Source organism: Chlamydotis macqueenii, chromosome 3 (genome assembly GCF_036417535.1).
Source record: "Chlamydotis macqueenii isolate bChlMac1 chromosome 3, bChlMac1.mat, whole genome shotgun sequence".
In the NCBI taxonomy this organism is placed as follows: Eukaryota; Metazoa; Chordata; class Aves; order Otidiformes; family Otididae; genus Chlamydotis; species Chlamydotis macqueenii.
The window spans coordinates 13,580,954-13,597,581 of record NC_141558.1 but is presented as its reverse complement, the minus strand read 5'-3'; the positions used below and the strand labels follow the sequence as shown (position 1 = coordinate 13,597,581).

General features: G+C 36.7%; 1 protein-coding gene across 3 annotated transcripts in view; it reads right to left on the bottom strand.

The window, feature by feature from the left end:
- The window catches only part of NBAS (NBAS subunit of NRZ tethering complex), a 190,357-nt gene that overhangs the window by 19,406 nt on the left and 154,323 nt on the right, over nt 1-16,628 (bottom strand). For all 3 annotated transcript variants that reach the window (XM_086744896.1, XM_086744898.1, XM_086744897.1), the window contains one exon: nt 5,278-5,417. In XM_086744896.1, the coding sequence (XP_086601022.1) occupies nt 5,278-5,417 (140 nt within the window). The remainder of the gene's footprint in view (nt 1-5,277; nt 5,418-16,628) is intronic.

The following is a 16,628-nucleotide window of genomic DNA, read 5'->3' as shown; positions in this document are numbered from 1 at the left end:
TTCAAATAAATATAAAAAATGTCTTTTGAATGTAGGCAGCAAGTTCCAAAGGACTGCAGAGCTTCAGGTACTGTCAATCTTTTTTTTTTTTTTTAATCTCTATGAAGTGCTTAAAACGACATCTGAATATAAGACATCTAAACAGAAAAGCAAGCAGGCATAACAAGGGTGTAAAAATAAAGTTTTAAAAATTACATGGTTTTGAGTGCTGACTGAAACAACCAAGCTATCTCCTCTGTTTCCTCACAGTCATCACGGCATATTATGATATAAAGAGAAACATATTTTCAGGTGAGTAATGAGCATTATTCTATCTGGAGTGTTTTAAAATACAAGTACTCAAACAAACATTAAAAAGCAGACATCATTAACAAAGAGATCCCCAAAATTATTTAAAAAACATAAAAGGCTACTAAAAAAAACCCTGAAATTAAGTTCTTTTACTTCTCCTTCCCTTTGAGCCTTTATAGCATGTAAACTGTATTTTCTAGCTTTACATTAAAATATTAGATATTTACTGTTAGGCTGAAAACCAAACTTTTAAGTATTCAGATGACTCAGACTTAAATTCCCCAGATCCTGCACATATCATTACATTGGCAGTAAACAACCAGTTAGCAACAACGCTTTTCTGAAGCAGATGAGGAAAAAAATAAGTAAAGATTAAACAAAAATCTTAATACATATGGCTAAACAACTGGCTTAAGTGCTCACAGTTTTCCTCTTTGCTGAAGAATTTCTTAATACAACTTGCTTTAAAATTAGATTGTTGTAAATCTCACTAACAAAACAGTTCTTGCTCCTTACTCCAACCCATCAAGGTAGGTTTTTCAGAAACACAATTTCAGGAAAAAATATATATAAAAATTCTAGGCTGGTAAGCATAATTGGATGCTATTAATGTGAAAGTATGCAACAGAGGCAGAAGAGGGAAGAATGGGCAAGGCAAGAAGAAGACAAGACCTCAGGGCAGAGCATGCTTGACAAAGACACAGAGATGGGCAACTGTCAGTGATAACACAGAGAGAGAGAGGAGAGAGAACAAAGAAGACGTAAAGTACTAAAGATTTTTTCGGGCCTCATACTTAACAGTACAATCTCCACTTCCTGGCTGGCATGAAGTTGTGGAACACTGGCACAGGTTGCCCAGAGAGGCGGTGGATGCCCCATCCCTGGAAACATTCAAGGCCAGGTTGACCGGGGCTCTGAGCAACCTGATCTGGTTGGAGATGTCCCTGTTCCTTGCAGGGGGGTTGGACTAGATGACCTTTAAATGTCCCTTCCAACCCAAACTATTCTATGATTCTATGAATTCCCAGATTTTCAAAGAAAGTAATTCAAATTAATAAAACTTAAAATAATCAAAAGAAATGTAAACTATTCCCAGCACACTATAACAAGAGGCAGTTGGAAAAAAAAAAATCTAACTATCTACTTGACAAGAATTCATGAAATTAATACTGTCTCTCATCAGGGAATACTAAAAAGAGCTGTACCTGACTTTTTAAAACCAGTCATACTTGAGGTGGTGGGATTAAGGGTGGAATGAGGACAGAGCGCACTATTAGCTGTTAAGCCATGTTTTTAGTTCACTCAAATTCATTTTAATGACAGCATACTGATTACAAAACTTAAAATTTGAGAACATTTCTGGACACCAAATACATCATTTCTGTAGACAGAAGAAATATATGTTTAGTTTTATACAAAGTCTGTAATTACATGGCCTAGATTTAAATTTAAGTCCTTATAACAAGTACTTAATGTTTGTCCTTTAGACTTGTTAAAAAACAAAGCCTCTCAAAAAACAAACAAAAAAAAAACCCCAAAAAACAAACCAGAACTCCAAAATATATTTGCTTAAGTCAATACAACCAAGTGAAGGAAAAGATAGTTTACAAAAAGAACTCATAACTATAATCATGCTATCGACCACTACAGTCTGATGTATGCTTTTTGAAAGCACTAGAAATGAGCTACACAGAAGGACTTTCACACCACAATGTGACCAATCCTGCTGACACAGGATTTGTAATTTACTTAATCAGTCTTACAAGTATTGTTAGTAACAGATACAAAAGTGATAACAAAAGGAAAGCAATGGGAATATAAACAGAATAAGACCCCAGGGACTGAAAAGTGCTGCGTTTTGATACATTTTTCAATCTGGACAGCTCTTAGTATGGAAGGGAAAACTGAATCATCATTGGCTTAAAAAAACCCAACCAAACAAATAAATAAATAAAACTAGAGATGCAACATTCCTACTGAGAAAATGACCAAGAAAATAGGAGGTAAGGAGGCAGAAGGAGAACTAGATCTCTCTCACTTATTTCAAGATGCAGCCTCAATTGCTCACTGCTAAGGCAGGAAAGAGAACAGGCTAGATGATTTTTTTTCCATGCTTCAAGCTAGCAGACAGAACTGAATGAAATAATAGTGGTTACCATGCCCTGTGCCCATCACTCCTTAAAAAAAAAAAAAAAAAGCCAAAAATCAAAATAAAAAAATATTGTTTCCTGTACTATGAACATGACTACTTGCTCAGATAATTACATTTTTTAAAATTATTTTTTGGTTGTCTAGAGCTTCATGCAAACTCAAGAAAATCCGCCAAATCTGAACTACTCTTTATTTCCTTGTAGATAATAACTGTCAATTTAGTGCTGAGCTTTGGAAAACTATCTGGGACACTGCACTGTAGATCACATTTGGGAATCACAGGAGTCACAGGTTCGCCATGAAACCAGTATAAGTGGCTATTACCAGTGAAAGAGAAGGTGGTAATTTTCTCCTGAAGGCTTTCCAAAGCCTCCTGGCAAAGTCAGAACAGTGAAGAGAGACACTGAAGTTTTAGTAATAACAGAAATTATTATTTTTTTTTTTAATCTAATCACAGGAAAAAACTTGTGGTTTGTTCTTAGCTTAAAGTCTCAAGATGTGGGCTGGTCAGCCTCACCTCAATTCCTGAGAAGATGAAAAAAATCCTCCTGGAAACACTTCCAAGCAAATGAAGGACAAGAAGTAGATTGAGAATAGTCAGCGTGTCTTAAAAAGGGGAAATCATGCCTCACCAACCTGATACCCTTCTACGATGAAATGACTGGCTTAGTGGGCGACAGCTGAGGCCAAGGCTTTCAACAGTGTCTCCCACAATATCCTCATTGACAAACTGTTGAAGTTTGGGCTAGATAAGTGGACAGTGAAGCAGACTGAAAATTGGCTGAACTGCCAGGCTCACTGTGATCAGTGACACAAAGTCCACCTGGACACCAGTGACCACTGGTAGACCCCAGGGGTCTATACTGAGGCCAATACTCTAACGTCTTCATTGAGGACCAGGATGCAAATCAGAAAGAGTGTACTCTCAGGAAGTTTGCAAATGATACAAAACTGAGAGCGACTGGCTGATACACCAGATGGTTGTACTGCCATTCAGTGGTACCTTAAAAGGTTGGAGGAATGGACAGAGATTGACCACATGACACTCAGCAAAGTGGACCCAAAGTCCACCCTCTACCTGTGAAGGAACAACCATCAGTAGAGGCTGAGAGCCAACCAGTTGGAAAGGAGCTTGGTGGAGAAAGACCTGGGGTCCTGACAGACAACAAAGTGACCACACCTAAGCAATGTATCCTTGCAGTAATGAAAGGCAGCAGTGTCCTGGGTTGCATCAGGAAGAGTGTTGCCAGCAAGGTGAGGACAGTGATCCTTCCTCTCTACTAAGCTCTGGTGAGACATCTGGAGTGCTGACACCAGTTCTGGGCTCCCCAGGACAAAAGTGACAGATGTATTGAAGTGAGTTCAGGAAGGTGCCACAAAGATGATGAAAGGATAGGAGTATCTGTGCCACAAGCAGAGACTGAGAGAGATGAGAGCTGGGACTAGTTCTGTCTGGAAAAGAGAAGGCTTGGGGGAATTTTATCAATTGTATGAAGAGATGGGGAAAGTAAAGAGGGAGTGTGACTTCTCAGCGATGCCCAGTGACAGCACAAGAGACAACAGGTGCAAAGAGAAACACAGCATATTTTACTAAGAAGTAAGAGAGACCTGTTTGTTGTAGTTGTTCTGGAGTGTCCAGTCTTGGAGATATTCAAAACTCAAGGCAAGCACCTTCAGCAACCTGCTCTAGCTGACCCTGCTTTGAGGGGCGGGGGGGCTGCAGCTGACATCTCCAGAGATCCTTTCTGACCTCAACTACTGCTAAATACAGGAAAAAATCACAGAATCACATGCAAGGTTCTCTTGCCTCTTGTCTTAGCCAACTTGATTTCTTCATGTCAAAATTGTGACCATGTGAATACCTAAGAGCGATATCAACTATTTTAGACCATAAATGAGTTATGATACAGGTGATCTAAGCATTTTGCACAAATTGTCAGACTTCAGGGAGGGGTGGGAGGAAGTTGGTTTTGTTCTCTCTCATTATCCTGCTTTGATTTTATTATTAACAAATTGAAATAGTTTTCCACAAGTCGAGTCTGTTTTGACCGTAATGGTAACTTGAACGATCTCTCCCTGTCCTTATCTGAAACCTCGAGCTTTTTGTTACATTCTCTCTCCTCCATTCCCCTGGAGGATGGACAGAGTGAATGAGAGGCTGCGTAGCTTGGTTCTGAGCGGGGCTACACTATGACAGTAACATAGTTAAGATGTTCCAAATTAACACTTTCAATAAATACTTATTCTGATAGGTGCAATGCTGAAGTTTTAAATAATTATTTTCATTTTAAATTTTGGTGCTAGGATATATCTGCCCTAGTATATATTCTTTACTTTTCGATACTTTATTCAGAGACAGAACTAACAGGTAGTGATCTAGAAAAGAGAAGCACCATTGCTAGTACCATTACTCTCCCAGACCTCCTGCAGACTGTCTGCCACAGCTATCTGAACATTAACTTTCAAAGGTTTTTCTGCAAAGTGTAACTTTGAATGGAAAAAAACAGTCAGAACTTTCTATTCCTTTTTATGGATTTTGTACATACTGTAAAAAATAAGAGCAAAATACATAACTTTAAGTAGATATAAAACCCTCCCGTGCAACAGTTCGGGCAATAAAATGGTTTTCTGCCTCCTCCACGATGCATACTACATAGTTTTTACAAGAAACCGATTGATTCAATTCTGCTTTAAATAAATAATTTCTTTTTCCCAGTATGACTGTTTCCAAATGTCATACTCCTATTAGCTCTGTTTGAATTAATTGACTGAAAACTACATTATAATATCAAGCAAGAACTCTTTTGTTACATGATTGTTTGAAGAAATGCTCACCCGTTGCTCATGTCCATCGGTGGCCAAGCTTGAAGGAGTAAAACCAGGTGCTGAAACTCAGACAGACTGTGACTAGACTCCAGAAGTCCCAGGAAGAGATTATACCTTTTTCCTTCATTATCAACATCTGCTATCTCTATCTGGAAAAAAAAAAACAAAACAAAAACTAAACAAATAGATTTTTTTTTTAAAGAAATCAACAAACTATCTGTGAAGGATATTACTGTTGTAAAACAATGTAGGAACACAATGAATGTAATTTTCCCAGAAATCCATTTTCTTACCTCTCATTTTCAATTACATGCAAATAAAACAGAAGAGCACATAGATGTTGAGGAATCACCTAGCTGTACATTCCTAAAACAATGTAACCCCACACAAGTACATCCCTTGATTAGTTCAGATCTCATCTCTACGTTCTTCAAACAACGAAAAATTCCTTAAATTTCTTTTTCTCAATATACATACACACACATGCACATACACATTTTTAAATAATTAGTGTATCTAGTGCTTCCTTAATATATATTACTCTCACTCATCTACGAAAATTCAAGTTTTATTTGAATTTACAGCATCTAATCTTTTCTCCCATAGGAAAGAGCCCTGAAAGATGATTCTGAATTAATTTACTCAGTGATGAACATTTGCTGACAAGCACTGTAATATTTCTGAGTATAGGTGTTTTAACCTAAGGAAAATAAAAACCCACACCTCATCACCCAGACAACTCTATCTCAGGAGAAGTGTCCATCTAAGTCTAAAACCTGCAGCTTCTGCCAGGGCTTGAATTCACTTCAGTTGATGACAAGTTCTTTTACAGATAATTACTGCTTGCACTTTGCATGGTAAAAAAGTACAAGGTAAAAGGTCTGACTGTTGAAGGAAGGTTGCTATAAATGAGAACCAACTGCTACTAAATGAGAAGCAGCTTTTGTTTAACAGTTTGGTTATCACACCAGGAGGGCTTTCACAAATGGAATAGCTATTCCCTGTCTACCCAACATAAAAAAGTTCTTAGACTTTAAAAATAATTTGTTACAATAACAAGGTAGCTTCCTCTGTGGTATTAACACATTCTAACACTAAATTTTTCTTCCGAACTTCGAAAAGTTCCAGGATATCAAACATTTCAGTTTCATCTTATAATTCTGCTGAACATACACAGCATTAACTATTAACTTTTCTGTTTCAGTCCAAGTAGTTCTAAGACATCAAACATCGACAAAGTTTTCCTGACTTCGGCAGTTACTCTAAAAGATTAAAGATCACATTCCTGTCTTTTCAAAGCGACTCTGATACATCAAGGGCAAATTTTTCAAAAGAGGTTCAAAAACAAAGATTACCGATGCATTTATTGAGTTGCCTACATAATTTGTGACTTTAAAATATTTAGTGTTGAAAAACTGTTCGCTTCTGTCTCCAGGTTACATCTGAAAGCTCTGTATACTAAAACATTTTAGATAGTGAAGAAATGTTTCTGACAACTGTCCATTTAAGTTACTTTTCTGTACTGCAAATGTCACATAGCAGACATCAGTTACCCACTTGTAATATCCCAAAATTCCATGCATACTCAGTATAAAATATTATAATCTTCAATATTTAAATCATAAGGTTGGAAAGAGAAGGGAGAAGAACAGGAAAGGGTAAAAGGGACTTAAGACATGCTAACCTCTAAGGATCAAAAATATTTAGCAATTTAGCAAATTATGCACTATCTAGACAACAGAAGCTATCACATCGCTTCATCTTTCCCCAAACTCCTTTTTCAGACAACTAGCTCTTTAAATATTTAAACCAAGTAAGCAGCATTCTGGATGGTCCATTGAGTACATTTTAGTATATTTGCACAAACAGCATGTTACTTCAAAACAGAGACTAAACGTTCGGGTCTCTCTAATGATAACTGTAAAAATTGCAAGAAATAGTACCGATAATATTAATAGATAAGAAAAGCTGTCACAGAAATTGAGCCATTAATAGCAAAGAGTACATTAGTAAATCAGACATCCTATTCAATGTGAACTGAATTCCAACAGTTCTGCCTAATAATGCATCTTTACAGACCCAGGTTTACATTTTTTTAATGAGGTGAATTAATCTAACATTATAATGTTGTGTTATGGACAGCAGGATCCTTGCAATATGATTGCTCATAACAAAACATTATTATTACAATCAAAGTAAATCAGAAAAATTAACTTTCTATTCTTAAACATAGTGTACATTTCGGCAAAACTTCTTTCTACAATGGCTTTTTTCAAGTCATGTACATTTCCCACTAAGAGTAATAAAAATAAAGCAAACTGTCTGCAGTGTTACAGTTTTTAAGAAAAGTATTGAAAATTCACTTTTTATATGGAATTCTAAACGCATGCCACTTCCATTTACTGTGAAAGAGGTGAGACTAGAAAGTAGGGACAAAGTGTATAAGTATGCATACCTTCAAGGGTGCATATGGTTTAAAATTGCAGCACTAAGGATAGAAGAAATAGGTTAATGAAAGAGCAACAAATGGAACATACTTAAATATTGATGGGTAGATGATAAGTATGATTACTTTTAAAAAAGACTAGTGTTATTCTACTTTAAACTCCCCATTCCTTCATCTTTTAAGTCCTAGCTATTTTCCCTTCTTCAATGTATCTTATGCTTCTGCGGCATCTGTTAAGTTGTCCCTATACTCCACATACATCTGTGTTTCAGGTACTTTTTAAGTATTATTTCACTCCTGTGAAAATGTGGGTGTTAAACCAACATTTTTTTTCCAAAAAGAAAAGCCAAGATTCAGATATAAACCCGTGCTTTAACATCAAGAATCCCTGACTGTGTGGCAATGGTCACACAGTCAACTGTATCAGGAATATTTTTCAGAAATATACCTGAGTTGAAAATGTCATCAAATACATGCTGATTCTGCAAAGATTTTGTCCACATTTCACATCACACATTTCTTGCTACTAGAAAGCAATAACTTGAAGCAGTACATTGGAATGACATTTTAACATTTCTATTTACTACACACACATATATGTGTAGTAAACACATACATATATGTGTGTGTGTGTGTGTGTGTGTATACGCATACACACACACACACACAGATCATAGGCTTTCCTCTGCATGGTCGCCTTGCAAGGCTGAGGGAGAGCATGGCAAGGAAGCAGCCACCTCACACAGCAGAAACAGAGCACGCTATGTGTTAAAAAGTAGAAATTTCATCATAAAGAGGTGAAAGCTAGCTGAGATGAAGTTGCCACGGTTAGTTAAGCCTGTTGTTTTCTTGTAGTAATACAGCAAAAAGATTAAAAATTCCACTTTTAACTGAGTGCTGTCTTTGTAGTGACTCTGAATGATCTATTCATATGACTCTGAATGCCACAATACAACAAGGCACTGCATTTCTACCACTACAAGCATCTTTAAACTGTGGTAATGGGATACTGTAACTCAGCTTTCCTCCCCTTTCTTTTAAAAAAAAAAAAAAAATTAAAAAAACCTTCTAAAATACTTGAAGGCTACACAAAGAGAATTTGCCATGAACTGCTCAGAGCCCTAATAGCACAAGTGCCTTAAAAAAGAATCTGTCACTGAAAAGAATAATGAGGCCTACAGCAAGGCAGTAAGCAGTCTGCTTGAACTTCAGATGATCCCAAAGGCATATGAAAAAAAGAACGAAACAAACAAAAGCAAGGGAAAGGAAAGAAAGTACTTTCAATTTTAACAACATATTTGCTCAATTCTGTCTTGATTTTCCCTATTTTCATGCCTACAAAAGGCAGTAGAACACAGCTGTCTTCATGTTTTTCATTAAAATAAGAGGCTGCACAAATATTTGCCACAATGGGAAAGTCAATTAGGAGAATTAATTCTAGAAATTATACTCATGATAGATGATAAAATGAAATACAAATTAAGTAAAACCAAGCTTTATGTTAAACTGTTAAAATACACAATTTTATTATCAGCAAGGGACTACATATGTTTAAAATCAAGAAGATGCAAGCATCTGCATATGCTAATGTTCCTCAAAAAATATATAGGAAATTAACGAAGCAAAATACAGGCTACACAAGCAGCACTGAGTGTTGTTTAATATGGCATTAGATACTAACAGCTGCCTGAACCACTGCAAACTCCTCTTAATTGTGTGTTGTTCTCCTGAGCACTTTGGTTTTACATCTTTTCCCAGTTTGTCCTGTTATTAATTACCATCCTAGTGGCTAGGATGGCCCATAAAGGAGTTCTGACTCATCCCGTATTATCGCTGCTTAATAAAGGCAAAAATCAGTCCACCTTTCTCAAATATTGACCAAGAGAGAAAATTAACCACATTTCTGAATGAGAGTGCAAACTGCAGCTACAGCGTGTAGCAGCTATGGTATGCCAGAAGACAAAAGTAAGATTTTCTTTTTATCTGAAATATACTATTTTGTATGCCTTTGAGCATGGTCACACAATACATCTCATTGAATTACATTACTTTAGCCATCAAAACACCTATTTTTCCTCAAGTAGTTATGGTCTGCTTACTAGTAGCAGGGACATAACATAGCACATGTTCAATCACCCATCCTCTTACAGGGACAGTTGTCAACTTGCTGTAACTTGCAAACCTTCAGAAAACTGAAATAGCGCTGACAAATTTATTGCTGGAGTCAAACAATCTCAGTTCTGACCTCATTTTGCTAGCAGGAAGTTACATCAGACAAGATTCCTATAAGCTTTTTAAAATATCTGGTTTTATATAAACCACATAAGAACGATATGTGTATGGGTGCTTTTACGGCTAAAATGTAAATGACAGGAAGAATCTGGCAGTTGGCTGAGATACTTGTAATCTCTTCAACAGTACGTTAGCTAAGCACAAACATACTCTTTATCTGACTTTGGCCATCCTGAGCAAACTTGGAAGGCATGTTCTTTATAGTCAATAAAAACAATGCACTTACAGTCCCTCCTCAAATAAAACGCCAAACTGTTCTGCCTGATGATAAAATCTTTCACAGATTTATATAGTTCTCTTCCCTCACAGATTAGATGCTACTAGGTGCCCAAAACGTTGAAATTACTCAACATGCTTTATCCACTCTCAATACACAAAGTTTTAACTCATCATCTTGTTCCACATTTTTGTTATTGCTTTATAGATACATATCACATGTGGTAACACATAAAGGAGTCCAAATATGAAAAGATCCCTCATGTCTTGGTTTTGGCTGCGATGGAGTTAAACCACAACACCTCAGAAGTTTGTTCTGTAGCATTTAGAACAGTATTTTACAAAAACTGTAAGATGATACACTTGGAGAATGATAAGGTTAAATAAAGCTGTTGATATCATACATGACTGATACAGAAAACTTCTGGCATGACAGTCTGCAGGATCAGTTGTTTAGTTCAGTACATCATCTCACTCTTGAAAGCGAAATTAGTTTAAAATCACTATTGACAGCAACAGTGAAATATTTATGTATCTAAATTGTGTTTCTGAGGCATAGTTATCCACTATATAATGTTCTCCTAATCCTAAAGGACAGAGACACCTGATAGAGTTGTAAATGCTTTATTGCTAAAGCTATATAATTTGAGAATCAGGCGTTGACCAATTTGGTTGATAACCAAGAGAGTTTTGCTTAAGAAACAGAAATGCCAGTAAAAAGACTCAGCCAATCCATCCTTTCCTTTCCCTGAGGCAAAATACAAAACACTGCCTACTTACATGCGAGAATAGTTACTAGGAAAAGTAATGCAGGCAGACATTTACCTCCTTCTGCTCAATGAAAGCTGTTCTGCAAATTACATTTTCCCTCCCTGTGAGCATGGCAGGGCCATGGTTTTCATCAACAGACTTTGTTCACTACTAATATTCTAAGATAATAATTGATGAGGGTGTTTGTAGCCAAAGAATTGAGATGTAGAAATCAGAAAAATATTTTCCTTCATTATAATTGCTTGTTTATTAAGAAAAGCTACATCTGTGCTTAAAATCAACTCCTCATGTTAAAAGCAGAGACATTTGTAGTTTCCAAGAGCTGCAACCAAAAATCTACTGATTTACATGATTATAAAATTCATTTTATTACATTCACCAGATTGTAAATGTAAATATTTCAAAATATGTTCATGTTTCTCACTGCAGCATAAATTTGAATTAATATGGCATTGAAAATAGAAACAGTAACCAGGCATTTGAGTAGTCCCTTATTGCTACAATATATTCTCAATTCATCAGGACTCCCTTGTAAAATGCACTATGTTTTTATTTCTCTCCCCGTTCCCCGCACCTCACTCCCAAGCTCTAGTGGTAGAGAATTCATGTATGCTGCATTTTAAAATACTAGGCAGATCTGACATGAAAGATTTTATTCAGATTTGAGATAGGGAATGCTGATGGTAAAATTTGCTTTCACTCATCAGACATAGCTTAACACAGTTTATAAGCAATGACTGAAGAGGGATAACAATTTGATTGAATTTCTATAATTGCCATCTTGATGTGTTGTTCATGGCACAAAAATACAACAATCTTGTGTTAAGGAGTTTACAATGTAATCAGGTATGTCAGGAAAGAAAAGGCTGCCTTTCCTACACAAACAAGCCAGACAGAGTTGGTTACTGAAGAATTTTATCTTCCCATCTTGTGGGTCAACCCGTAGTCCATCGTTCCCTGTTCCGCTGGTATCTGTGCTGCTACTGAAAAGTCTGCACAAATGTAAGTTACTGAAACCTACTTCCAGTACAAGGCTGTAAAGCTAAAAGCTTGTTACGAGAGACATATAAAATCACAAACTAAGTTAAATAGATATTTAAGATTAAATACAATATGAATATAAATATGAAAAATAACTGGTAAAAACAAACTGCAAGAGTGTACAACTGTTTCTGAACATGTACAGCTACTGACCCTGCAAAGATAAGATGAGAGGCTTTTAAAGGCTACTATTTCATTCTCTTGAAACTGTTTCAAGATACTACAGATCCCATCAACCTTGACATTAGACACATTGCATACTTGTGAAACAAAGCAAAATCACAAGCACATATTGAAACATCTTTTGGAGGAGGACATTATTGATAATCTATGTAAGTCTCTACAATTTCATGCAATAACTTTGCACTAAAATTGTAACTTCTGTTTGAGCTAGAATGCTTTCCAATTGACTTAGGGTTGTTTTTTTTCCTTAAGTAAACAAGTTTAAGGTGTAAAAAAGAAAACAAGTTCACTATCCTTCTGGTAAATTAGTCTCACCTATCACTCAAAATGTAACTCTTCCTAATTTGACTTCATCAAGTCAATGAGGGTGGTGGAACCCTGGAACAGGTTGCCCAGAGAGGTGGTGGATGCCCCCCATCCCTGGAAACATACAAGGCCAGGTTGGACGGGGCTCGGAGCAACCTGATCTGGTTGGAGATGTCCCCGCTCCTTGCAGGGGGGTTGGACTAGATGACCTTTTGTTGTAGTTTAGCCCTGATCAGGACCAGACTATCGGTCTCTCTCTCTCCTCCTCCCACCCTCTGAGAGACCTTTAAAGGCCTCTTCCTACTCAAACTATTCTATGATTCTACCAAGACTCCACTTACTAGATCTTGCCACGGTAACACTTGAATTTACAGCTTGTCTACAAAGAGTTGTTGCCAGTTCCAATTCCTAATCAAATTTTTCTGACTACTCAGAGATGAGGACAATACCGGAGTAAGTCTCATATATACCTTTCCTTTTCCTGTTCTTCCTTCCATGTCTGTTTTTCGGCCACTGTTGGACACAGAATACTGGGCTGGATTAGATCTCAATCTCAACCAGCATTGACATTTTTATATACTCACACAATAATTAAAATTTACATTATAAAACCACATTGAGCTCACAATATTTTATTATATGCAGTTTCCAAGTGGAATTGAGGAAATATAGAGACTCAAGCAAGCTTACAATTTTCAAGATGTGAAGTGTACTTTCACAAGGCAGCTGAACAGGCGTCAATGAGGTCAAGTGAAAGTTGCTTCTCAAAGATATATTTTACAGACTTCACCTCAAACTTAGTATCTCCTTAAAGTTCCTTCCCCAGTATTTATTGAAATTTCGAAGTTTAAACAATAATGTGATATAGTACCTTCCACTTCGTGTCCTAGTACCATATTGCCATGTACAGATTTAAAGGAAATTAAGAAATATAATTTAAAGAACACATTTATATATTCAAATTTTTTACAATTAAATTCAAAAGACTTCCTAGAAAAAGGAATACTGCCAATGACTGCTGCGAGGCACTGACATATACTGCCTCAGCTGCCTTGCCCAGTACTGCACTTACTCCCTGTTTTGTGGAAAGTTAATAAGAACTTTTACTTTTGAGAAAACTCATGGAAAGCTGTGGTTTAGATTATAAAAGTATTAGTTTACTCACATGACTATTGGATAAGAAAAGTGCCATATGAAGAGCACATACATACAACTAAATTGCAAACCTGGCACATTTAAAGATTTCCTCTGACCTAAGTTACATTAAAAAAATTTTGTATGCCAATGTGTGTCATTTGACAAGTCCATCTTTTCTTTAGCACAGAGGAGTTTTACCTTCTCAGAAATATATTCCAAATATATTCCCCTCATGGCAGAGGAATCTGTCAGTTTTAAACGAGACTTTTTCATCTTTTTCCATCTGCCCAAGTTCACACGTGGATCCATTTTGGATTTCAGTAAATGGAAATACATTATATGGTAGTAAGTCAAAGCTGAAAGATGGTAACTTTTTAAAAACTATTCTGCTGAGCTCACAAATGCCCCCGTACAATGATGAAATTTAGCTCTATTTTACGAAAAAGCACTGTAGGAAAAACATTATCCGGTTTGGAGCCTGAATCAACTTTGCAGATTAAATTCCCTTGTTTTAAAGAAGCATCTTTGAAGCTATGCCTATGGAGTTATCCCAAATAATCAAAAGCAAAAATTTTATTATGGAATATCAGCAGGTATTTATGTTATGATGCAGTTCAGCCCATGCTCTCCACTTACAAAAACAACAAAAAAAAATAAATAAAAAAAAAACAACCAAACCCACCCCATCACATTCAAAATATTGTTGATTTCAATTACAAAGGGGAATATAACCTGAGACAGCAATGGGAAGGCCTACCTCACATCTCTCCTCCATCGGAGTTTAAGACTGACAAGCAGACAGGAGTTCTTGGTGGAGCACATTCAAGTGCTGAACTTGGAAAGAGAACGTGGGCTGCTATGACCTAGACTTTGGAAAAACAGTCACTGCCTGACAGACCAGAAAGAAGTGCTGCTATCAAAATAACAATCTCAGAGCAATCAATACAAAATTAAAACTGAAGTAAAGAGTTTTGCATGATAAGCTGTGTTCACAACTCAAAACTTTTACCCCAAAGGAGGGAGAATGCTGAGGTCAGGCTTTCTTGCACTTTCCCCCAAGGCTGGGCTTCACATATTTAAAATTATGAATATGAATGCTGACCACATACAAAAGCCTGCTGCACACAGATACTAAAGGGATGTGCATAATCTCACAGGTCAAATCCTGCTCAAACTGGAGCCAGTGAATAGGATAAGCAAGTTATGGGATTCAAGTTTAAAAACAAATCAACCAGAAGCCTACTGCTGATGAATTAAACAAAGGTTCAGCCACATGTTGAGTTGCCTGTCTCGTAGAAATACCCAATAACTTTTTTCTTCTGAATTGATTTATATATTGTTTAATTCCTTATCTGCTTGATATGCAGCTCACTAACCCTAAGAAATGCATATAGATTCAGTAAACACAAATGTGTTGCCTAATGCATAAAAATGCGTAACTCGTGCAGAAAATAAAATCCGTTCATTTGTATTCTGCAGGAGACTACGTCCTAATCTGCAAATACATTTCAGCACAGAGAAAACTGTACATAGATATTGATAGAGATAAGGGCAAATAAAGAAAAAAATATGCATTTGAAATATTTATGAGTAGCTAGCTAAAACTGAAAGAGACAGGATTAATATACATGTAATTTTAAAAGTATATTGATTAGATGTCAGTTAATAGGTAAAAATTTAGATCTAAGTCAACCATAGCTAAAACCTGTGCAATGCAAAGGATTGAAAAACACATCAAGTCATTTTACTTGTATGTGCCAGCTACTAATCACTGTTTCATGTTTCAGAATCTATGTGTAATATAGATCATCTGCATTTAAACAGAAAAAAGTGTTGGAAGATGCTGCCTGGAACTGACAAGATTTTATTCCTTAAATATTACTTTTAAATATAACTTTAAATATAACTTTAAACTGTTAAATTAGCATCGCCATTTCCCCCGTATCTCATACAAGCAGCTCTTCAATTTCCCTTTTCTGATCATCACTACCATCAAGAAGTATGGACAACCTCCCAATATTCAACTGCAGGTGTAACTGCTGTCTTGACAATCAAAATCTGCAATTCTTGCTAACAGAGGAACAATTATTTTAAAAGTGGTTTTCATGTAAATGAAAACTTGTCATAATTAATCTTTCCAAAATATCATCCTGCAGATAGGCTAAACTGACAAAGTAAAAGATACATTTTTAAAAAGAACAACTCATAATAAACTAAGAAATCTTCTTTAAAGAACAACTAGTTGTTGATGTTGACTCCATATTAAAGGTGTAAAAATTGAAATAAATTAGTAGCTCTGTTGTGGCCATAAAAATAATCAGAAAGCAGCACGCAGCATCATGCAACTGTCATACTAAATGGCATTATGTAAGCATTGCAATTGGCGGTTTTCTTTTTGATTAGAGGTAGTCAGAGTCCTAGCAGTCACAGTCATTATAGCCGAGTCCCTACGTAATAACAGCAGCAATGTGGAAAAAACTTTCTCAGTCTCAATCAAAAAAAATTATCAGAAAACACTATGAACTATTTTAAGAATACCTGAGAGGGGCTCCTAGATGATACAGAGTTTACAGACTGTTCTGGTTTTGTTAGTGAGGGGGGGGGCTAAGGTGGTAGCTTCTGTAGGAAACTGCTAGAAGTCGCTCCCCTTTGTTGAGTGGACTCGGCCGGGCCCAGGGCGGACCCCGCTGCTGGCCAAGGCCGAGCCAATTGGTAGCAGAATGTTCCATGATAACGCCTCTGCGATAACATATTTAAGAAGGGGAAAACAGAAAAAAAAAAGAGAGAAGAGAAGATGTGAAGAAGCTGAGCGGGCAGAGAGGGGGGAGGTGCGAGCCTTGTGGCCCTTGCAGGCCTCACCCTCTGGCCTCCCACCAGGCAGCCAACTGGGCCCGACTCGGTCTGGCCTGGCTGCAAGAAGTGGAGAGGAGATGAGAAGTGAATAAGATGTAAAAAGGATCCTGAGAGG